This window comes from Muscardinus avellanarius (genome assembly GCF_963383645.1).
Source record: "Muscardinus avellanarius genome assembly, chromosome: 8".
NCBI classification, from domain to species: Eukaryota; Metazoa; Chordata; class Mammalia; order Rodentia; family Gliridae; genus Muscardinus; species Muscardinus avellanarius.
The window spans coordinates 109,642,704-109,666,021 of NC_137794.1; the positions used below are offsets into that span (position 1 = coordinate 109,642,704).

General features: G+C 48.8%; 1 protein-coding gene across 3 annotated transcripts in view; it reads left to right on the top strand.

Annotated features, from left to right (window-relative positions):
- Positions 1 to 21,484: 21,484 nt before the first annotated feature.
- The window catches only part of TMEM181 (transmembrane protein 181), a gene marked incomplete at both ends in the record, with an annotated part of 65,791 nt that continues 63,957 nt past the window's right edge, over positions 21,485 to 23,318 (top strand). For all 3 annotated transcript variants that reach the window (XM_080700393.1, XM_080700392.1, XM_080700394.1), the window contains one exon: positions 21,485 to 21,615. In XM_080700393.1, the coding sequence (XP_080556519.1) occupies positions 21,485 to 21,615 (131 nt within the window). The remainder of the gene's footprint in view (positions 21,616 to 23,318) is intronic.

Here is a 23,318-nt window from a genome sequence, read left to right on the forward strand (position 1 = left end):
GAAATGACCGTGTTTGTCATAGGAGAACTAAGTCAGAATTCATGACACTTCAGCCACCTCTTAGCACAGTGTCCAGACCTTGCTGCGCATTTCCCTGCCGCCTGGACTGTTTGTTGGTGCTGTCAGAAACTCCAGCAGCCCTCCCTTGCTGTTTAGCTCACACTTCGGTCCAGGTGCCTCCTGAGCCCGAAGCTGGGGTTGGCAGCATGTTCGCTGCACACACGACTGTGTCTTCCCCACCGTAGAAAAGAGAGGCAAGCTTGATGGAGGGGCTGGCTACGCACAAGTCCTGCAGACTACCAATCAGGCCGTCTTCTCGGGCCCTCAGGCTGTGCAGAGAACCTGGTTCTTCCAGTCTCCACTCTTCTCCCAAACAGAAAGGCAATACCAGTCCCAGCTCCATTCCCGCTCTGCAAGGAACCCAGGGCTCCTTCACATGGTCTTGACTTCTCTCCTTCCACAGGAAGCAGCTGAGTGCCTCCTGCCTCCCTGATGTCGCCCCGAGCGTCTTGCCCAGTTATAGGTGCAGCTCCTTCTGTTTTGTGTCACAGACGGCAGCTCCCCAGGGTCAGTTGTCATTCTCCTCCCTGGAGAAAGGCAGGCGGCACAGACTGGAGCCCTGCTGTAGAAGGATCGTCCCCAAGGAATCAGTTTCTCCCTCTGTTGGAGCCTGTGTTTTCTCACTCCTCAAGTACCTGCCGCGGACCGCAGGAGGCACTGGAGTCCCAGGATCCTGGCCACTCACAGTACCAGATGTTCCAGCTCTTAATTAAAATTCTCAGGGGAATGTCCTCCGATAGCTACGGTCTTCATGCCCCCTTAGACCAAGCAGCCTGGCAGGACCTCATGTTCAGCAGCAATGGGAGACGTGCTTCCTCAGTCTGAGCAGCTACACTGAGGACCCTAGACCCAGGCAAGCTGGGAAGGGAGGCGCCTCTGAAAGCCTAGAGCATTCAGCTCACTGAGGTCCCAGGACCTCCCGCCCATCCTAGCCACTTGGAGTCAGGCTTGGCTTCCTCCCATGAGCTGTGCCCGGTGGGTCTCACCTGCTCCCAACCTTCCCTCCCTGCCTGTGTGAGACTCCTGAGAAGCTGGCAGGACAGTGGGTGACAGTCGTGGGGAGATGGACTTTTCTCTACATAAAGCTCCCCCAAAATGCCGATGAGCCCAACTTGACCAGCCCAGCCACTTGGGACTGTTGCGCTCCAGGGACCTACTCCATTCTGGCTTGTATCTCACTGTCTAGAGCTCATCTTCCAGCTGGCCAGCAACAGTAAAGGCTCAGCTCCTTCACCTCTGGTCCTGACCAAATCCCTATAGCAGCCCTGCCCCCTATAGCTGACCTCAGCGGACTTGGTTGCCATTTTCTGGCTGTGATCCCAGCAACTCAGGAGGCTGAGGCAGGAAGATTGCAAGGGCGAGGCCAGCCAGAGCAACTTAGAGTATCTCAAAATAATAATAAAAAAAAAAAGCTGGGGATAAAGCACTTGCCTAGGATACGCAAGGCCTTGGGTTCAGTTCTTAGTACCACAAAACAGAAAAACTGTAGGAGTGCATCAGTACCAAAAGACTGCTATGGGGAGCCCGGTAACATTTTTAAGTCCTCAGTACCCTGTAGAGATGGCTAAAAATAGATGTAAGTAGCTGAGCACAGTGGTGCACATCTGCAATCCCAGTACTTGGGAGGTTGAGATAGGATTGCAGGTTCAAGGCCAGCCTCTGAAACTTAACGAGATCCTCGAGGATTTAGTGAGACCTTGTTTCATGGTGGTGCATGCCTTTAATCCTAGTACTTGAGAGGCTGAAATAGAATCAAAGGTTTGAAACCAGCCTTAGAATCTTAGCAAGGCTCTCAGCAACTTAGTGAGACCTTGTTTTTCAAACAAAAAAAAAAGGACTAGCGGTGTAGCTCGGAGGTGGAATCACCTGGTTTCAATACCCAGTACCAAATTAATATAAATTAATTAATTTGTTAAGATTTTCCTAATTTTAAACAGCAGAACACAAGAATGTCTGGCTACAGGTGTAGTGTCCAAAAACAAAGCAAAGGTAAAAATGACAGCAGCAACCCAACCCCATGATAACAGCCAGCTGGACAAGCCGTGAAGAGCGCGCTGTGTGATAGCAACGAGGCATCCTCACGGGCCCTCTGTGGGAAGTGATGGGGCTCAGGACAGCTACCCAGAAACACCGGAAGCAGGAAGGTCACGTTCACCTTCCTCTTACTTCTTTTTCCTGAAGCAGGTCGGGGAAGGAGCTATAGAGGCAGGTGATTTATTTTGTGCAACTAAAAACTGAGATTGAACTACGTGCGGATCTTCCAAGGTATAGTCCATGCTTTCCCTTCATTGTTCACATTGATAAAAACAAGCTTCAGGCCAGGCGTGGTGGGCACGCTTGTAATCCCAGCATTTGGGAGCCTGAGACTGGAGGATTGTGGTTCGCGGACAGCCTTGGCTACTTAGGCCCTTCGCAACTCAGTGAGACCCTTTTTAAAAAATAGACTAAAAAGCCAGGCATGGTAGTGCACACTTGTAATCCCCGTGCTTGGGAGGCGGAGACAGGAGGATCGCGCAGGTTAGAAGCCAGCCTCGCTGGCTTAAGAGACCCTGTTTCCAAATAAAAATATAAAGTAGGTCTGGGAGTGTAGCCCAAAAAGGGTTCCATCCCCAGTATCCCCAGTACCACCAAAAAAAAAAAAAAAAAAAGACTAAAAAATAGGTCTGGGGCTCGGAGGTACAATGTCCCTGGGCTTCTTCCCCAGTACCACACACACACACACACACAAAAAAAAAAAAAATTCTGTATGCTAATATGTTCTTCATGGTAGATCACTAAAGGGAAGGAATCTAGTGCAGTGTTACCGAGATTTTTGTGACCTTGGGATCCTGCTGTAAAGGGGCATCTGATAGGACCACTGGTCCAGGCAGTGGGCTTTGGAAAATTGGCCTGGACACTCTCCAAGTTCTCAGCTACAAAGTTCATTGCTTCTGTGAATTTTATGGGAAGCCTCAGGTAAGTTCCTTCTTTTTTTCTCTGGAGTAAAAGATCTACTTTGTTTCTGCTCAAGTAAACAAGAAATCCTTGCTGCAGGACACAGCCTATTTTCTGGGTTGCAAAGTTTTTTTGTTTGAGTTTTTTGTTTGAGTTTTCAGCCTTCTTTCTCATGAAGCCCCAGCAGATTGAAACAGAAGTGAGCCCTGGCCTCCCTCTTACAGCCAACCAAGATGCAAACTTGAGCCTCCTCAGCTTGCAGCTCTGAAGCCCTTCCTGGACGAAGTGAGACTTGGGAGCTGGGTGCTTTCTGACCTCGCTCATCTCCTGTTTCTAACGAATGCACTGAGCTTTCCGCCTCCCACTTAATTGAAGGCCCGAGACATGGTCTTTCATTCAGCTTGGGGAGGGGCACCACTCGGGTCAGCCAGCAGTCATCTGGATTGAAGCCATGGGGTTACACAGGGTGGCATGCTGAGGTCTCTGCCCCCAGGCGTGAGAGTTCAGAAACATGGTCATAAGGCAGAGACAGGAGGATCGCACAGGTTCGAAGCCAGCCTCGGTGGCTTAAGAGGCCCTGTTTCCAAATAAAAAAGTATAAAAATAGGTCTGGGAGTGTAGCCCAGAGGTAGAAGGGTTTCCAGGAACCCCAGTACCACCAAAAAAAAAAAAAAAAAAAAAAAAAAAAAAAAAAAAATGTGGTCATAAATACAGCTCCAGCTGGCTCAGTAGATGATTTCCAAGAGGAAATGTGTCTTCCAAACTCTTGTAAAAGACTTACCAAATTTCAGTTGCCAGAAATGAAGAGCCAAGGGCTGAACGTACTCATGCGATCTGAAAGACAGCAAATCGTGTCCCTGGGAGCTCGGCACGCTGGCCTCCACCTGGGCCAGCTCAGACATAAGGGGAATCAGCTGGCGCCCCAGGGGTCTGCCGAGGAAAGGACCAGCCCTGCACTTCCCTGGGGGAATCAGCTGGCGCCCCTAGGGTCTGCCCAGCCCTGTGCTTCCCTGGGAAGTTTTCCCTTCCCAAGATGAGGACCTTCCCGGGAGAGCCCCAGTACTAGGGCCCCTGCAGGGTGCCACCAGAGAGAGCTGGGTGTGTGCACAGTGGTTTCAGGACAGCGCAGGGGGTGCCTAAGATGATTTGGAGGATCTTTTCTTTGTTTGACTTGACTGCCCAGAGCTTTCTAGAGCGCTGGTCACCACGCTCTGGTGGGGGCGTTTCACGGCGGGCAGGGGAGGGCTCCAGCCAGGCCCTGCTTCGAGGCTGCGGCACCGGGAGCTGGAGGCAGCAAGCTGGAATCACAGCGCCCCGTGTGCTGTGTTAGGGGAGCATCCTGGGCTTTCTCCAGTTGGTACCAAGGACAAAAATTAGGAAGGTTGTCAGCGTTTGATCAGGTCCCTGTCATTTGAGGCCAGTTGTTCAGGGTTTGTCTGGCTTCCTGAGCTGTTGCTGGAGACAGCAGCCTGGCTTCTCTTTTACAGGTCTGGCCTCCCCTAGAGAGGCCACCGAGGGTTATGGGCCTGAGTTTAATTTTTAACTGTGGTCTGCCACTGTCCATTTGTATATTCAGTCTCTCAGTTTAAGCAAATTCCTAACTGACTTGAGTTTTATCATTACAATCGATAATGGCAAGACTACCCTAGGATTACACAAGTCTACATTTTATGCACAGGTATACTTTTAAGAGCACAAGAACTTTCAAATGCTCTTCAAAAAAACATGCATCTTGACCCAGTTTCAAACTTGACCTTGAAAAAAAAAAAAAACAGAAAGGGCATGTCGGAACAGCTCTAAGGAGAAACACGTTAGAAGCACCGTGAGCTCCGCACGTCCCCAGCACGGTACCATTCTGTCCAGACCTTAGTCGGCCCCCTGGCCAGTCTTGGAAGCCATGTCCACGATGGCTCACCTGGAACCCTGATGCTCTTCGTGATAGAGACCCATGTGGGGAGCGAGGGTGCTCACCCCCAGAATAGGACTGTGCCATCAGGGGCCCATCGCTTGCTTTTGAAGTGTAAATAAGATTGCTCCCATTCCCAAGTACAACCCCATCCCGGAAGGAAAATGGTGCTGAATCTGGAGGAAAGGGGTGTGGGGTCAGAGCCTTGGAGTGAGCCCATCAGCACACTGACTCACGGAGCAGGCACTGTCTGCTGTCCCTGCGCCTGGAAGCCTCTCTTCAGAATGTGGGACTGCAGTGCTACTGGAGACACCACGTGAACTCTGCCTTCTCTGAACCTGCATTTAAGTCACCCACCCTGCTGTGGGGCATGCGGCTGCACGCACATCGTCATTCCAGAGTCGAAGCCCAGGCAGGAGAAAGGCAAGTTCAAGGCCAACCCAGGCAACTTAGTGAGACCCTGTCTCAAAACTTAAAAAATAGCCAGGCGTGGTGGTGCACACTTGTAATTCCAGTACTTGGGAGGCTGAGACAGGAGGATCTCAGGTTCACAGCCAGCCTCAGCTACTTAGTGAGGTCCTTTGCAACTTAATGAGACCCTGTTTCAAAATAAAGAAGAAAAAGGGAGCTGGAGGTGTAGCTCCGAGGTAGAATGCCCCTGGGTTCAATCTCTAGTACTGCCAAAAAAAGAAAAAAAGTCACAGTGGTAATCTGACTACTTGGGAGGCTGAGACACGAGGCTAGCAGGCTCGAGGCCAGCCTCAGCAACTCAGCAAGACCCTGATTCAAGGTAAAAAGATAAACTAGGTCTGGGAGTATAGCTCAGAGGGAGAATGTCACTGGCTTCAATCTCCAGCAACACACACACATGCACACAGCGGGGAGATATTTCTATCCCTATGTATCTACACACACAAACACACACACCATCCACACTGCTTTTAGGATCCTATGTTTCATGTAAAGCCATCTTTCTTAGTTTAGCATTTCTCATGGTATTCTTAGTTTCTAGGAAAAGATGAAACAAGTTCAAATAACCCCCATTTTTATAGAGATACAACAATGTTGCCTGTTTTAGTTAATTATCCCCTTCTTCAGTCTGGCCTGGAGCTACTGGGACTGGGATTCCCAGGGCAGGAGGGGCTTCTGGAACACTGACTCAGCCCAAATCAGATTTTTTTTTTTTTTTTGCAGGTCTGGGGATGGAACCCAGGGGCATTTGACCTCCGAGCTACATTCCCCTGCCCTACTTTTTATTTTGAAACAGGGTCTTACTAAGCTGCAGAGAGCCTCACTAAGTAGCTTAGGCTGTCTGCAAACCGCAATCCTCCAGTCTTGACTTCCCAAGTGCTGGGATTACAAGCGTGCACCACCATGCCCAGCTAATCAGTTGTTTTTTTAATTAAGCCAAAAGGGCACTACCACTTTAAAAGCTCAAATGCCAACTCCCAGAACAGTTTCCAGCAATTAGAAAGTGCCAGGCCCCTGAGTCTTGCTGTGTGTTGAAGCTGGGTGAAGTGGTTCATGCCTGTCGACTCAGCTACTCAGGAGGCTGAGGCAGGAGGATTGCAAGGTTGAGGTCACCATGGGTAACTTGGCAAGACCCTGTCCCAAAATAAAAAAGTAGTCGGGCATAGTGGTGCATGCCTGTAATCACAGTACTCGGGAGAGTGAGAGAAAAAGATAACAGGTTCTAAGCCAGCTTTAGTAATTCAGCGAGGCCCTCCGCAACTTTTGTGAGACCCTGTTTCAAAATAAAAAGTAAAATAGGACTAGGGGTGTGGTTCAGAGGTAGAATGCCTCTGGGTTTAATCCCCAGTACCACAAAAATAAAATAATATTTGTTGTATAAACACAAGACAATGACATTTCTTATTTTCTCCTCTGGAGGAAATCTACTCATAGGTAAAATTTATATTTCTGTGAAATAATTAGATAACATCCACTTCTGGGGAGAAAGATGTTTATCTGCATCTTATAGTAAGGTCTCTCCATAAATTCCTAGCAATAAAAGTCAATAAGAGGGTGGGAAGGGAAATATGAAGCTATTAAGTGATCAAACTTTTACTGCTTTCTACCAATAATCTAGAAATCCATTTTCTACTGCATTAGAAACAGAAAAAATGACAATAAGTATGCTTGCTTAGGAGGCCAGTGACCAATAATGCCGAGTCAAATAGCTACACGGTGATGAGCGCAAATTAATGAGCTCGCGGTCCCACCGCCCGGGTGGAACTTCGTGGATGAAGCCACAAAGCACCAGGGAGCCGGGCGCCGCACGCGCTAGTGCTGTGGACGTTTTTTTTTTTTTTTTTTAATTTTTGCAGCACAACAGATGGAACCCAGGATGTGACCCCCACTGGGCACGCCTGCACCTCGGAGCTGCACCCCAGGCTCTGCGCCGTCGCTTCTAGAGACGAACCGATCCTCCGCCCATGATACCAAGACGGAGTGGGCATGGACGGGCAGAGACGCATGGGCATACCTGAAATTTGACTCGGATGTGTCAGTGCCAGCGGAGAGATGACACAGATTAATCAGCGAGCTCGGATGTGGAGGCCCAAGAGAAAGCGGAAGAATGTCTTTCCTGAGTCTTGTCTCCTGTGATGAAATCCTTGGCCCCTGGCAGGTGGCTGTGATATAGATCAGGCCTGGGGTTAGTCATCAGAAAGGCACCGACTCCATGAGGCTGACACATAGGAAGTGTTGTTGAGGGTCAAAGCGAGTGACTGCTGACAACTGCACGCGGTTCGATAGAATTCTTCCACAAGATACTGATCTGAACATGATCTTAGTCATCGTGTGACTTCTCAGTAAGTGGGACTTAGCTGTGTCTCATCCCGAGGAGCACTGAGCCGCAGGTGGGGGAAGCACTGACAGAAGCCAGCGCAGAGGGTAACACAGGCAATGTGATCCCCAAACCACAAAGACCTGTCAGCGACCGGGCGCAGTGGCCCACGCCTGAAATCCCAGGCTGAGACAGGAGGGCCGCAGGTTCAAGACCAGCCTCCGCAGCTTAGTGAGACTCAGCAACCTAGCAAGATCCTGTTTCAAAACAAAAGAATAAAAGGGCTGGGGCTGTGTCTTGGAGGTAGAATGCTCCTGGGTTCAATCCCCAATACAAAAAAGAGATGTTTTTGTTTTCTAGGAAGGGAGGGAAAAGCAAGGCAGACTTGACACAAGACAGCAAGGGACATGGGCAGCAAGTGCTTGCTATAATTAATAATAATAATAATAATAATAATAATAATAATGATGATGATGATGATGATGATAATGCTGCCAGGGAGCAGCTCTGTGTTTTATGCCACTTAGCTCGGAGTCCAGAGTCTTCCCCCCAGACTGGTACTGATATCACAGAGACTGGTGTCCAAATCAAATCCCTCTGAGCCTCCACAGGGTAAGGACAGATTGGCTGGATGGCACTTCAAGTGAACTTTGGCGGGAGGACGTTTCTATTTTCAAATTTGTTCCTTACAAATGAGCCCTAAGTATAGCCAGAAAAGCCCACTTGCTATCACCCTTGCACTTATTTTTTTTCCGGTACCAGAGATGGAACCCAGGGGCATTCTTCCTCTGAGCTACACCCCTGCCCTATTTTTTATTCTTTATTTTGAAACAGGGTCTCACTGAGTTGCAAAGGGCCTCACTAAGTAGCTGAGGCTGTCCTCCAACCGCGATCCTCTGGTCTCAGCCTCTCAAATGCTGGGATTACAAGTGTGTGCCCTCACTCCCAGCTGCCCTTGCATACTTTGAGTGAAGAACCAGCTGAGCATTGCACACGCACCTCAGGATGGTGAACAGGGCAGCATCCAGGCAGCCCCCAGGCTCCCGGGGACCCGCGCGGCTGCTGGGCTCCCTCGTCTCATCACCCGTGTCTTCGATTCCATCGAGGAGCACAGAGGTGTTCCTGCTGCGAAGTGTGCGTGGTCACGCCTGCCCGACATGGCCGGTTCATCCCAAAGTGCTACTGCCGTTTCAGTAGAAGACACACAGCACATCTTTGTGTTACTATGCCTGAAATTGTGTTAAAATTAAATGTGAATTGCCAAGCATGGTGATGCATGCCTGTAATCCCAGTGCTTAGGAAGCTGAGACAGGGAGCCAGGTTCAAGACTAGCCCCAACAGTTTAGCAAGACCCTTTTTGAAAAAGGGGCGGGGGGGGGTATATCGCCTACAGATAGAATGCCCTGGGTTCAATCCCCAGTACAAAAAAAAAAAAAATTAAAATTAAACGTGAAGGAATATTGAGAAAAATTGTGACTATGTGATATTTGAAGAAACATCAGTCATAGTGAAGACAAATGTGAGGGGTTAAGGCACTAGGCACGCCTCCAGTCCTTTTCAGGAAACGACAGGCATCAGTAATAGCGAGCAGACCCTGCATGAGGCGGGCCGGTGACTCCTGCTCAATTGTCGACTCTGCTGTCTTGTATTAGCCACTCAATCCTTGGGCACCCGGCTCCTCATCCTCCACAGCGTTGACCTTCTGGTGTTGTGCCCATGGATTGTGTCCATCTGGAGCACAGATCCAGAAAAGGGGCAAGCGCTCTCTCCGCGGCCGGTGCTGCCCTACTCTCCTGAGCCCTTCCCTGTGGGCTGAAGCCCAGGGAAAGCCGGGCGCGCACAGCTGCCTGCCATGATCTCTCTCTCTCTCTCTCTCTCTCTCTCTCTCTCTCTCTCTCTCTCCCTCTCTCTCTCTTCCTCTGAGGACTGCAGAGGGGCAGGATTTGTCCCTCTCAGAGTCGCAGTCACTCCCTGTCATCAAGCAGCACATCTTCTTGGGTCACCGACAACAGGGAAGGTTGCGTAAGCCGGTGGCTGGGCGCTCCCTCTTCGTCCTTCTCTGGGTCCGTGTCCCATTCTCTATCCTGGAAAAGGACTGTCCACTGCATTACCTGAGCGCCCCCACCCCTGGCTTCCACCAGGTTTGGCCGATGGGGTCACTGACATGAGATTGGAGGGCACAGCTCATGAACATGAAGTGGGGTTTCTTGAGAAGAAACTCGGCGTTTCCTTACCAGATTCTTGTCTGCGGCGAGCGAAGAATGACACCCGCAGACCGCAGGAAGGGGAGTAAAAGGTTTATTGGAAGCAGCAGGGAATAGGGAAAAGTGGCCAAACACCCCTAAGGGCTATCAGGTGGGACTCCGGTGCCCAGCAGCTGCCTTCAGGACAATACTTGAGGGTATCCTGAGCCGAATGCCTTCAGTTGCAAGCTGCTTTCTCCCAAAGTCCACGCTATCTGAGAGAAAAGAATAGGGAAAGTGGCCGAACACCCCTAAGGGCTGTCGGGACTCTGATGTTCAGCAGCTGCCTTCAGTTGCACCCCACCTTCTCCAAAGCTAACACAACCTGCGAGAGAGAGAAAAGCTCCCCAACGGGGAGGGGTTCCCAGAGTGGGTAACCGTCCTGGTGACTGGTTCATATATGTCTGCATGTCCTCTGTTGGTTGGAGTCTTGAAGGCAGTTCTTAAGATCTGCATAGGGTATTTGCATGTCCTTTGAGGGTCTCCTTTCAGTAGGGGTGTCAGACTTGCTCCAGTGATGTCTCCGGGGTTTGTTGATGAGCAGATGGTTTTGTGAAGCTTTGGTCATTCTTATCTCTGAACCTTGGAAGAGCTGGTCTCTTTTAGGAGCCTTGGAAGTTAATTAGTATTCGTTGCTCCTCAGGAAATTAAGTTTTTCTACTGAGGCCTCTTCCCTATCTGCCTACTTCCTTTCTACCTCCTCAAACATACATGAATACATATGCCTGGGTGTTGCTCTGAGAATCCTCGCTCATGTGTGCGTATGTGCTTATGGAGAGGGTTTCTTCAATGGGCTGTTTGACGTACAAAATCAAGGTGACAGCTGTTGCTTTAGTTTTTCAATTTGTGTTTATTGGTGTATTATAACTGAGGTTTAGTATGATAGAAACCAATAAGCACCCAGCACCCAGTGTTTCTCTTCAGGTCTCACCCTCTCGTTTTGGTCTGGGGGTCGGGGGCTGAGCTCCAGGGCATTCTACCTCGGAGTCACACTCCAGCCTGTTGTTTTGTTTTGTTTTGAAACAGGGTCTCACTAAGTTTCAGAGGGCCTCACCAAGTTGCCGAGGCTGTCCTTGAACCCGCGATCCTCCTGTCTCAGCCTCATAAGTACCGGGATGACAGGTGTGCACCACATGCCTGGCTGACCACACTCCCAAGGAACTACAACACCCCACCCTCCAAACATGAACGGCCTCCGTGGTGCGCCTCCGGAGAGACCACTCCGTGCTGAGTGGAAGGGAATTCTCTCAAATGCCACTCCATTGCTTGCCATGGGATTATGAGCGCTATTCTAAACACAGACCGTGTGTCCTCTGATGGAATTATTGGAGGTACTTTGGGGTAAGTTATCCACATCAGGGAAGTGGTGTTTAATCATGTCATATGGAAGTAATATCTCTGGCTCGGGGATGGAATCTCTGCGAGATACTGGCAAGCAAACCGTCATACACCTTGTCTATCTCAAAAACAGCGATGTTAGCAGTACATAGCTGAGCGTACTGAGTAAGGCACCAGCACTGAGTGCTTAGTACCCAGCCCAGCACACAGTACCAGCTCAGCAGAGTGTCTTTCTTCTTAAGGCTGTTGGTCGTAAATGTGTCCAGGGGGTATCTCGGTTAATAGCCACAAAAACAAGAGTCTGGGGGTTTCTTTGGAAGAGTGGAGAAGAATTGTGTGTTTGACTGACTGTGACTCAGCAATAATGAACTATGACAACCACAGCTGCCTCCCTTCCCAGCTCAGTTTTTAGGTGGATTTCTGACGACCTCCCTTCATTTGATTCTTCTCAGAGGATGGAAATGATCTAAAGAAGGTTTTTTATTTGATGGTTCTTTGCAAAGCCCCTTATGTTCTCAGGAGGAGCAATGCCCTTTACTCTAATCAGCAAATAAACAACCCAGAAAACATGGGGAATCTGTCCGGAATGTAAATGTGTTTCACCCCGAGGGCTCTCACGATTTCATATTTCAAAGAGGAAAAGATACAAAGGAGGAATTACAAGTGCTGTTTCTTCTTTTGTGCTACCAATGCCTTTTAAAGATGCATCAAGCTGGGTGTGATGGTGCACGCCTGTGATCTCAGTACTTGAGAGGCTGAGACGGGACGATCGCAGGTTCGAGGACAACCTCAGCATCTTAGTGACACCCTGGTTTGTTTTTGTTTTTGTTTTGTTTTGTTTTTCTGTGTGGTACTGGAGATTGAACTCAGGGGCATTCTGCCTCTGAGCTACCCCTTCCAGCTCAATTTTATTTCTTCCTTGGAAACACGGTTTTGCTAGATTGCTGAGAGCTCACCTGCCATCTTCCTGTCTCAGCCTCCCAAGTCCTGGGATTATAGGCATGTGCCACCACACTTGGCTGAGACCCTGTTTTAAAATAAAATAAAATAGGGCTGGAGTATCGCTCAGAGGCAGAAGCCCCTCTGTTCAGTCCCCAGGACCCCTGCGCACAAAAATCCATCAAGAGTATTTTTAATTAATTTTAATTTTCACTTAAGTGGGTAAATTCTTTCACTGAGATAATATATAAAGTGTTTCTGGCTTGGAAGTATTTCAAAACCTCATTAATATAACCTTGTTTTTTGGTTTTTATTTTGTTTTTAAAGACAGGATCTCACTGGGTTGCTCAGACTGGCCTGGAACTCGTGGGCTCAAGTGATTTCCCAGTCTTGGCCTCCTGAGTAACTGGGGCTACAGGTATGTGTCACCATGCTTGGCTCCTTGGGTTTCTGGGGAGGTTTTTTTGGTACTGAGGATTGAGCCCAAGGTCATTCTGCCTTTCAGCTATACCCCCAATTTTTTTTTTTTAAATAGGGTTTAAGTTGCTGAGGGCCTTGCCAAATGGCTAAAACTGATCTCAAACCTGTGATCCTCCTAGCTCAGCCTCCCAAATACTGGAATTACAGGTATGTGTTACTACACCTGGCTTTTATTTTTTATTTTTCATTTTTATTTTTTGGTGGTCTTAGGGATTGAAACCAGGGGCATTCTACCACCAAGCTATACCTCACCCCCAGCATTTTATTTTGGAAACAGGGTCTTCCTAAGTTGCTAAGAATCTCTCTCTTGCTGTGTTACTGAGACTAGCATCAAACCTATGATCTTCCTGTCTCAACCTCCCAAGTACTTAGACTATAGGCATGCATCACCACCCCGGGCTTAGATTTTTAAATTGGACATTGGGAGAAAGTAGGGCACTGTATATCTCAGTCTTGATAAACATTCAATTAAATACCCATTATGCCCAGACAATCTTAGGTACTAAAAATTCAACACTGAGTAAGAATCAATTACTGCCTTTTGGGAGTTGATGGTCTAGTGGGAAAGATGCCAGCATAGAGTCAAATGATTTAACCAAAGACTCTGTGTGTGTGTGTGTGTGTGTGTGTGTGTGTGTGTGTGTGTGGTGGTGGTGGTGGTGGTGGTACTGGGGATGGAACTCAGGGGTGTTCTACCTCTGAGCTACACCCCCAACCCTATTTTTTATTTTTTATTTTAACTTTAATTTTTTATTTTTTGTGGTGCTGGGGATTGAACCTAGGGGCATTCTACCTTTAAGCTACAGCCCCAGCCTGATTTTTTATTCTTTATTTTTGAGACAGGTCCTCACTAAGTTGCAGAGGGCCTTACTAAGTAGTTTAGGCTGGGCACGAACCCAGATCCTCCAGTCTCAGCCTCCCGAGTACTGGGATTACAAGCGTGCGCCACCACGCCTGGCCTACCCTGTCCTTATAGTAGTGTTTTCAGTAGATTCACCCAAATCAAAAGCGGAGCCATTAAGTTCTTGAGTTTTCGCAACATGGCCACATGAGTGACTGGTAGTATTAATGACGGCCTGTTAGTCTGCGTCTGTGGTGAGGCCTCCATGACCAGTACCCAACACTCCCAGTACTCAGGAATGAGGCTTGAGCATTGTTTATTGGAAAAGCAAGCTTATGGTTTTGTACATCCCCTTACATGCTTCTGTATTCATTCAAATTCCTGGAGTTCAATGAAATTCAATGCTACTATATTAAAATTGGATATTAATAAAACACTTAGCCATGAGACTTTCTTTATACCTACAGACACATTTTCATTATGTGTTCACATAATGTTTCTTCATCTCTCTCATTCCTGGCTGGATGTCTGTTTTTATAGCTCGGGAAGCATTCTGTTATTCTGTCAATCCATAGTATCTGTGGAGCATCTGCTCTGTGGTCCACACTGTCGTCACGGATGGAGAGGCAGTGTTACTGCCAGAGCAAGTGGTCACCTGCTCTGTGCAACCTGAGAGGCAGGAACAGGAAGGTCTTCTGCTATCCAGAGTCTCTTTGCTAACACATAATAATCAGTAGATGTTGCCTTAAATGTCACCACTAACGACTCATTATTTGGATTTAACAAATATTCTCATTTAAATGTGGAATTCAAGCCAGGCGTGGTGGCGCATGCTTGTAATCCCAGCATTCGGGAGGCTGAGACGGGAGGATTACGGTTCCAGCCTCAGCTACTTAGTGAGGCCCTTTGCAATTCAATGAGACCCTGTTTCAAAATAAAGAATAAAAAATAGGGCTGGGGGTGTAGCGCAGAGGGAGAATGCCCCTGGGTTCCACCCCCGGTACAAAAAAGAAATGTGGAATTCCACCTTAAAGTTATATAACTCATACAGCATAGAGATTGATATAAAATAGTAGTTCATTAACCTACTCTCTGTATGTCTGAAAAGTCTGTGTTTAATAAATGGTAGTTTTTTTTTATGCAGATGCCCTTCTTTGTCAGTAATTTTATTTCTTATCCTAAGGACATAATCTGAAATTCAAAGATTTGTGCATTGAGAATTTCACTGCAGCATTATTTATAACTGTGAAAACCTCAAACAACTAAAGAATAAACAATTGGGTACTGATTGAATGAATTTTAGTGTATACCTGAGCTAGAACACTAGGCAATATTAAAATTATTTTAGGTGAGTTTTTATAATAAAAATTCATCATTTATTTTTTATTTCTACTTGTATTTTTAAGTGAAAAAGCAGGATTCCAAATAGTTTATGTGACATAAACCCAAGTGTGAAATTGTTTAAGGATTGTGGGAAAGCAGAATTATAGGGAACAATAGAAAGTCCTGGGTGTGGCACTGGGGAAGTGTGTGTGTGTGTGTGTGTGTGTTTGCACTAGATTATGAAGACAGCTACAACGAAGAATGGGGCACAGACTGGGTGAGGATGTTGAGGTACAGACTGCAGCCAGGCGTGGGGAGCAGGTTTGTGATCCCAGCATCTGGGAGGCTGAGACTACTCAGTGAGGCCCTTTGCAACTCAGTGAGATGCTGTTTCAAAATAAAGAATAAAAAAAATAGGGCTGGGTGTAGCTCGGAGGTAGAATGCCCCTAGATTCCATCTCCTCAGTACTGCAAAAAAAAAAAAAAAAAAAAAAAAAAAAAAAAAGAAAGAAAGAAAGAAAAATACAGCCTGAGCAGCGGTGAGACTGGCTTTCCTTCCTTCCTACCCTCCCACAACTCACCCTTCCTTCCTTCCTTCCTTCCTTCCTTCCTTCCTTCCTTCCTTCCTGTTATTGTTCTGTCTAGACCCAGAAGTTGCATACGCAGAGTGGCAAGTGACAGCAGGCTTGATATTCAATGAACAAAGCCAAATACAAAAGAAGGTGTGCTGTCCGAGTCCATCTTTGTAACAATCAAAACAGGCAAAATATATTTACAGTGATAGAAGCCAGAATTGTGGTGACGACTGGAAGGTAAGTCCTGGGAGGACTAGACACATGGCTGGGGTGTTGGGGCCGTGTGCAGCTCCGCCTTGGTGGCAGTCACAGGGATGAAGGCGCATCTGTAGAGTCTGTAGAGTCTGAGTCATCTGCACGCCTCCCGTCCCCAACAATGGCTTCTGTCCTCTTCCTCATTCTGATCCCAGAATGCTGGCAAGCAGACCTTCGCCCTCCAGCTGAACGGGCTGTGTCAGTGTCTTTTGTGCCCAAACAATCATCCTAAAACAGCTGAAAGCCTCAGCGATACCGTGATTCAGTTTGGGGCTGCACTTGAGTGTCTGCCATTTTCCTGCTTCCTGTGCTGTAGGTTGGTGTTGCTTATGACTGCCTTCCGTTGAGACACGGGCTCAGCCTGGGATCCACAAGAAAGCTCCGCTCACAGGCTGGTAGTTGGTGCTGGCTGTAACAGGGACACCTCTGGCCTCTTCCACACTGGATGAGAAATCTCTACATCTCTTCTTTCCAATAGAAAATCCTTACACGAAATTTGGCTTTCAGGATGCTTCAAATAAGCTTCAGTACCTCTAAGCCTCAGCACAGAGACTTACTGTACCTCCCACCTCGCTTTACTCATCTAAGCAAGTTGCAAAATCAGTTGAGATTCGGTTTTCTGTCCCTCGATGGGTGGACTGGGACAGTCATATTGCAGGAGCTTACCCTTTGGACACCAGTGTAAAAGGAAAGACCTGACATGCCAGGGCTCATTCCCCAAGGAAGTGGCTCCGCTGATAGCATGTAAGACCACGCCCACCATCCACAGCCACTTCTCACCCACCCACACACAAATAGAGCGTTTTAGTGCGCCACTCTTAAAAAGGAACATTCAGCTAAGTATCTGGACATCTGAAGAACATTTCTGACATGATAGAGACACAGACAAGCAGGAAAGAACTGAAGAGCCAGGTGTGGTGGTGAATATTCATAATCTCAGCTGGGTGTGCTGGTGCACGCCTTTAATCCCAGCATTTGGGAGGCTGAGTCCAGAGCATCATGGTTCTCCGGCAGCCTCAGCTACTTAGCGAGGTCCTTTGCAACTCAGTGAGACTCTGCCTCAAAAAATAAAAAATAAAAAAAGACTAAAAAATAGGACTGGGGTGTAGCTCAGAGGTAGAAGGCCCCTGGGTTCCATCCGCGGTACCATAAAAAAAAATATATATATATATATATATATATACATACATACATAATCTCAGCCACTCAGGATATTGGGGCAGGAAGATCAGGAGGCTGAGGCAGGAAGATCTACTTCTTGGAAACTAAAAGCATCATAGTAGAAATGAACCTCTTGATAGGAGGACTGGAAAGTAATGTTGAAGAAAAGTAGAGAAAATAGACAAAGAAATCAAAGCTAGCAGAGAAGTTAGAAAACCAAGGTGACCTGCATCCTCCTAATAGAGGTTCCAAACAGGAATAACAGAAAGCTCAGGAAAGGCATCATCAAGAAGAGTTCTTCAGCCAGGCATGGTGGCGCACGCTTGTAATCCCAGCATTCAGGAGGCTGAGACAGAAGGATCACAGGTTCAAGGACAGCCTCAGGTACTTAGGCCATTTGCAACCCAGTGAGACCCTATTTTAAAATAAAGAATAAAACATAGGGCTAGGGTGTGTAGCTCGGAGGTAGAATGCCCCTGGGGTTCCATCTCCAATACTGCAAAAAGAAAAAGGAAACCTCTTCAAAGTCAAGGAAGTGGACTTCCAGGGGGGAAAAGTTTCTATGGATAAGGACAGCCCTACACAATTGTTTTGGGGGGAAGATGTGGTACTGGGGACTGAACCTAGGAAAATTCTACCTCTGAACTACACGTGCAGGCCTTTTTATTTTGAAATAGGGTCTCACTAAGTTACTGAGGTTGGCCTTGGATGGACAAGCTTCCTGTCTCAATCTCCCAAGTACTGAGATTAAGGCCATGCACAATTGAGCCCAGCCACCTTATACAATCTTACAATGTCATCATAATATGAACAAAGTTAGGTGCCTGTGCCCTTCCAGAGCAAAAAGTTCATCTATACTAAGTGATTGAGGACTTAAAATATATTTGGACGCCTCCTCCTCCTCCTCCTCCTCCTCCTCCTCCTCCTCCTCCTCCTCCTCCTCCTCCTCCTCCTCCTCCTCCTCCTCCTCTTCTTCTTCTTCTTCTTCTTCTTCTTCTTCTTCTTCTTCTTCTTCTTCTTCTTCTTCTTCTTCTTCTTCTTCTTCTTCCTGGGGACGGAACCCAGGGGCATCCCCTGAGAGACAACCCCAGTCCTAAAGGGCCTCACTAAGTAGCTGAGGCTGTCTGTGAACCGCAATCCTCCTGTCTCAGCCTCCTAAATGCTGGGATTATAAGTGTGTACCAACACGCCCAGCTGTTTTAGGACTTCTTAACAACAATACTAGAATCTAATAATGAAGAAATGCCTTCAAATTTCAGAGCAAAAATTATTTTCAACCAAGTGTTTTATTACTAGCCAAACTATCAGGAAAGGGTAAGAGTAAAGGAATTTATATTTTTCTACATTTACAACCTCAATATATTTACATTCTCATGCCCTCTTTCTCAGAAGGCTCCTGGAATGTTGTTCCACTACTAAAGAGAGAGATGTGGGATCCAAACAGAACCAAAGGGGAAGAATTTCCAGGATGCTGTAGAAACATCTCTTAGCAGTCATATACCAGCCACGAGGGCAGCCAGGAGAGAGTTATTTTACCAAATGGAAATGGTGGAAATTCTTATGTAACTAATTATCTTAAGGGGATTAGAAAGTTGATTGGGTACCTGAAGTTGAATTAATGAGTACATAGAAAACCACGCAATAAAAAGACAATTCTATAGGAAATAAAATGTACAGAGAGAAAAAGTCATTGCAGTATACTATGCGGCTCAGTTATAGATATATAGAGAGAGCCATTAGGTACATGTGTGTGTGCATGTGATATTTTATCTCACATGTCTAGTTCTTTGTAGTGAATGCGATAACAAAGCAAATTAGTACTCTACAAAGCTGGGGTACTAATTGTCTTCTAAGACTTATACTGTCTTCTAAGGACTATTGTTACTTTTTTTTTTTTTTGGTGGTACTGGTGTTCCTGGAAACCCATCTACCTCTGGGCTACACTCCCAGACACCTATTTTTATATTTTTATTTGGAAACAGGGTCTCTTAAACCCGCATGGCTGGCTTCAAACCTGCACGATCCTCCTGTCTCTGCCTCCCAAGCGTGGGGATTACAAGTCTGCGCCACCACGCCGGCGGACTATTGTTAACTTTGAAGGGGAAATAAAAGTCCAGGCTGGGGAAGGGGGAGAAGGCTTGCTGGAGGGTTTAAGTGTTGTTGTGCATCTCTGAGGTTGGTTAATATTTTTATAATGATAAGCTTTCTCTTGCCAATCATAAAATACTTAAAACGCACCCCATGCCGGACTCATTACAGAAGACAAATCTGCGTGTGTTTCCTGACGGCGTGCTTTTGGGCACGCCTCTTTCTGCACTGCATTTCAGGTGTTACAGAGTCGGAGCTCATCCTCACAAGAATCAGTGAACCCAGGCTAAAACCCACCTGTGCTGTGTAGGGTGATCGCAGTTGCAGGGAGACTTGCAAGGCCTGGCAGTGGAGCTGGGTCAGCCAGCAAAAAGTTATTGCAAAAGTCAGGAGAGGGGAAATAAACAGCGATGGGACAGCTTAAGGGCAGGGAAGAGTGAGTGACATTCGGATATAGGAAGCAGGAAACATGGGGAACCTGAGAAAATATAATCTGGGCTGCAAACCTGTGATCCTCCTGTCTTGGCCTCACAGGTACTGGGATTACGAGCCTGTGCCACCATGCCCAACTTGTGAGGGTTTTGTTTGTTTGTTTTTTGTTGTTGTTTTTTGGTACTGGGAATTGAACCCAGCATTGTTCTACCTCTGAGCTACACCGCCAGCCCTTTTTGTTTCTATTTATTTTGTTTTTGAAACAGAGTGTGGCTAATTTGCTGAGGGTCTAGCTAAATTGCTGAGGCAGCCTCTAAGCGCAATCCTCCTGCCTCAGCTTTGCAAGTACTGGGATTATAGGCATGCGCCACCTTGCCCGGCTACTTGTGAATTGTTCCCTCAGAGGGCATTCTGCCTCTGAGCTCCGTCCCCAGTCCCCTCCCTTTTAAATTTTGAAACAGGGTTTCACTAAATTGCAGAGGGCCTTGCTAAGTTGCCGAGGCTGACTGTAAACCTGCGATCCTCCCAAGGCCTGGGATATTTGTGAGTTTTTATTGTGCACATTGGTGTTGATGCAGGAGAGACTCCTCTGCCCAGGCCTTTTTTTTTTTTTTTTTTTGGTGGCTCTGATACAAAGAGGAAGCTGATCTACCATTATCATTTAAAGTAACACGTATTATAGCCGGGCGTGGCACACGCTTGTCATTCCAACATGTGGGAGGCTGAGACAGAAGGATCACATGGGTTCAAAGCCAGCCTCAGCTACTTAGTGAGGCCCTTGTAACTCAGTGAGACCCTGTTTCAAAATAAAGAAAAAAATAGGGCCAGGAGTGTCACTCGAAGGTAGAACAATTTTGGGTTCCATCCCCAGTACCACACACACACACAACACACACACACACACACACACACACACACGTAACACGTATTATGACATAACCCTACGGATCCTCGGTTACTTATTTATTGTGGCACTAAGAATCGAGTTCAGGAGCATTCTACCTCTAAGCTACACTCTCAGCCCTATTTTATTTTTTATTTTGAAACAGGGTCTCACCAGGTTGCAAAGGGCCCTTCACAACAGTGAGACCCTATTTAAAAAAAAATAATGAAAAATAGGGTTGGGGTGTAGCTTGGAGGTAAAATGTCCCTTGGTTCCATCCCCAGTACCGCAAATAAATAAATAAGTAAATAAATAAAATAAATAAATAAAAATGTTTTTTGCATTAGACCAAGTGAAACCCAAGAAGCCCTGGTGCCCGTGTGAGCTGTCCGTGGTGCTGAACGCCGGAGGGCCGATTTCCGTCCTCCTTGGTGGCAGGTGAACTCACGCTGCCTCCTCCCTCGCCCCTCCCTAGCTCCCTGGCACCCCTCCTCCCACGCCCCTCCCCAGCTCCCTGCACCCCTCCTCCCTCGCCCCTCCCCAGCTCCCTGCACCCCTCCTCCCTCGCCCCTCCGCAGCTCCCTGCACCCCTCCTCCCGCGCCCCTCCCCAGCTCCCTGCACCCCTCCTCCCGCGCCCCTCCCCAGCTCCCTGCACCCCTCCTCCCTCGCCCCTCCCCAGCTCCCTGCACCCCTCCTCCCTCGCCCCTCCGCAGCTCCCTGCACCCCTCCTCCCGCGCCCCTCCCCAGCTCCCTGCACCCCTCCTCCCGCGCCCCTCCCCAGCTCCCTGCACCCCTCCTCCCTCGCCCCTCCCCAGCTCCCTGCACCCCTCCTCCCTCGCCCCTCCGCAGCTCCCTGCACCCCTCCTCCCGCGCCCCTCCCCAGCTCCCTGCACCCCTCCTCCCTCGCTCCTCCCCAGCTCCCTGCACCCCTCCTCCCTCGCCCCTCCCCAGCTCCCTGCACCCCTCCTCCCTCGCCCCTCCGCAGCTCCCTGCACCCCTCCTCCCTCGCCCCTCCCCAGCTCCCTGCACCCCTCCTCCCTCGCTCCTCCCCAGCTCCCTGCACCCCTCCTCCCTCGCTCCTCCCCAGCTCCCTGCACCCCTCCTCCCTTGCCCCTCCCCAGCTCCCTGCGCCCCTCCCCAGCTCCCTGCATCCCTCCTCCCTCGCCCCGCCCAGCCGGCCGCCGTCCCGCAGCCCGGGCGCCAGGGGGCGAGGCAGGCGATACAAAGGGCGGCGGGCATGGACGCCGAGTACCCGGCCTTCGAGCCCCCGCTCTGTGGCGAGCTCAAGCAGCTGTGCCGGCGGCTGCAGGAGGCGTACCGCGAGCTCAAGGAGGACCTCACGCCTTTCCGAGATGACCGCTACTACAGGTAGGCGCGGGCGCGGTCCCTCGCGGCCAGGGCTGTCTCCATCCCAGACTCCTGAGCGCAGAAGCTCGCCCCGGAGAGGGCCGGGGCTGCCGTGCCCAGAGGCCCCTCCTCTCGGGGGCACTGTGGCTGCCCCTGGGCCGTCCGGGGCCGGGCGGCTCGGCGCGGCTCTCAGCCCAGGCCGGGGCAGGAGGAGGGCGCCGGCGCGGGGGAGGCGCGGTCCCCGGGCGGTGAGGATGCTCGGGGCGTGCGGCGCCCAGGAGCAGGAGGCTTGGGCTTGTCTGTGTTCCTTCCGGCGGTCTCTGGCTCCTGCTGCCCAGGCCGGGGCTGGCGGCCTGCAGCCCGGGCAGCCGCCCCTGCTCTGGTGCTGGGCTGTTGTGACCCGGAGGTGATGGAATGGAGGCCCAGGGCCGCGGTGACCTCGTGCGACAGAATCTCAGGCCGGCCCAGAGCCTGGGTTGCTTCTGTTTTAAGCAGCTTGGGGAAGTGACCCAACTCCGCACCTCCTGCGTCCTCACCTGTAAAACGGGAGGCTTGAACAGGAGGTGTCTCAAAGTGTGGGATGCCAGGAGCACTCGCCCCTGCGTGCCCGAGAATGGCGGGCGTGCTGCGCGACATCTTCCGAAGCGATGATACCACCCACCTGTGCGGTTTGCACATTTCTGCTCAGAAAAGGTATCGTTGCTCATCGTTAAATCTTTTCGAAAACCTAATGACTTCCTATGGAGTGATCAGCAATTATCACGCCATGGCAATGATGACAGAGTGGAAAGCTTATTTTATTTACTTGTGGTTCTGGACATTGAATTCAGGGACATTCCATCTCAGAGGTTCACCCCAGCTCTTCCTTCCTTCCTTCTTTTCTTTCTTTCATTTTTTCTTTCGTTTTGCAGTACTGGGGCTCCTACCTCCGAGCTACACCCCCAGCCCTGTTTTTTATTTTCATTTTGAAACAGGGTCCCACTAAGTTGCAGAGGGCCTCACTCAGTAGATGAAGCTGGCTGTGAGCCTGTGATGGGTCCTCATGTCTTAGCTTCCTAAGTACTGGGATTATAAGCACACACCACCACACCTGGCCTGTTTTTTATTTTGAAACAGGGTCTTGCTGAGTTACTGGGAGCTTTGCTAAATTGCTGAGGCTGTCCTCAAACCTGTGATCCTCCTGTCTCAACCTCTCACGTACTGGGATTTTAGGCATGCCCAACAGTGCCTGGTTGAAAATGCCCATGTTTTAAAAACTCATGTGCCGTATCTTTTGGGTGAATCCCAGAAATCTCTCTAGTGCATCCTTCTGGGAGACCTGACAGGTTAAAAAAAAAAAAAAAGCCCTTAGTATAATTTTTTTTCCCCAGTACTGGGGATTGAGCCCAGGAGCCTTCTATCGTTGAGCTACATTTCCAACCCTTTTATTTTTACTCTGAGACAGAATCTCCCTAGGTTGCCCAGGCTGGCCTTGAACTTGTGATCCCCTTGCCTTGATTTCCCGAATAGTCAAATTATATTGCTGAAGTAAGATTATTTCCTATCTCCTTTTCTACTAGTTTCCCTCCACTCTTTCCCCCCTCCCTATATATTCTCTTTTCCTGAGAACATTTCCTTGGCAAAGGAGCTACTGAGTAGGGGAGCGGTCCTAACGCAGGCAGCAGAGAAGAGAAGAAGCCATACGCTGGCAGCCTGTGGTGGGGTCCTTTCTTATTCATTTACCC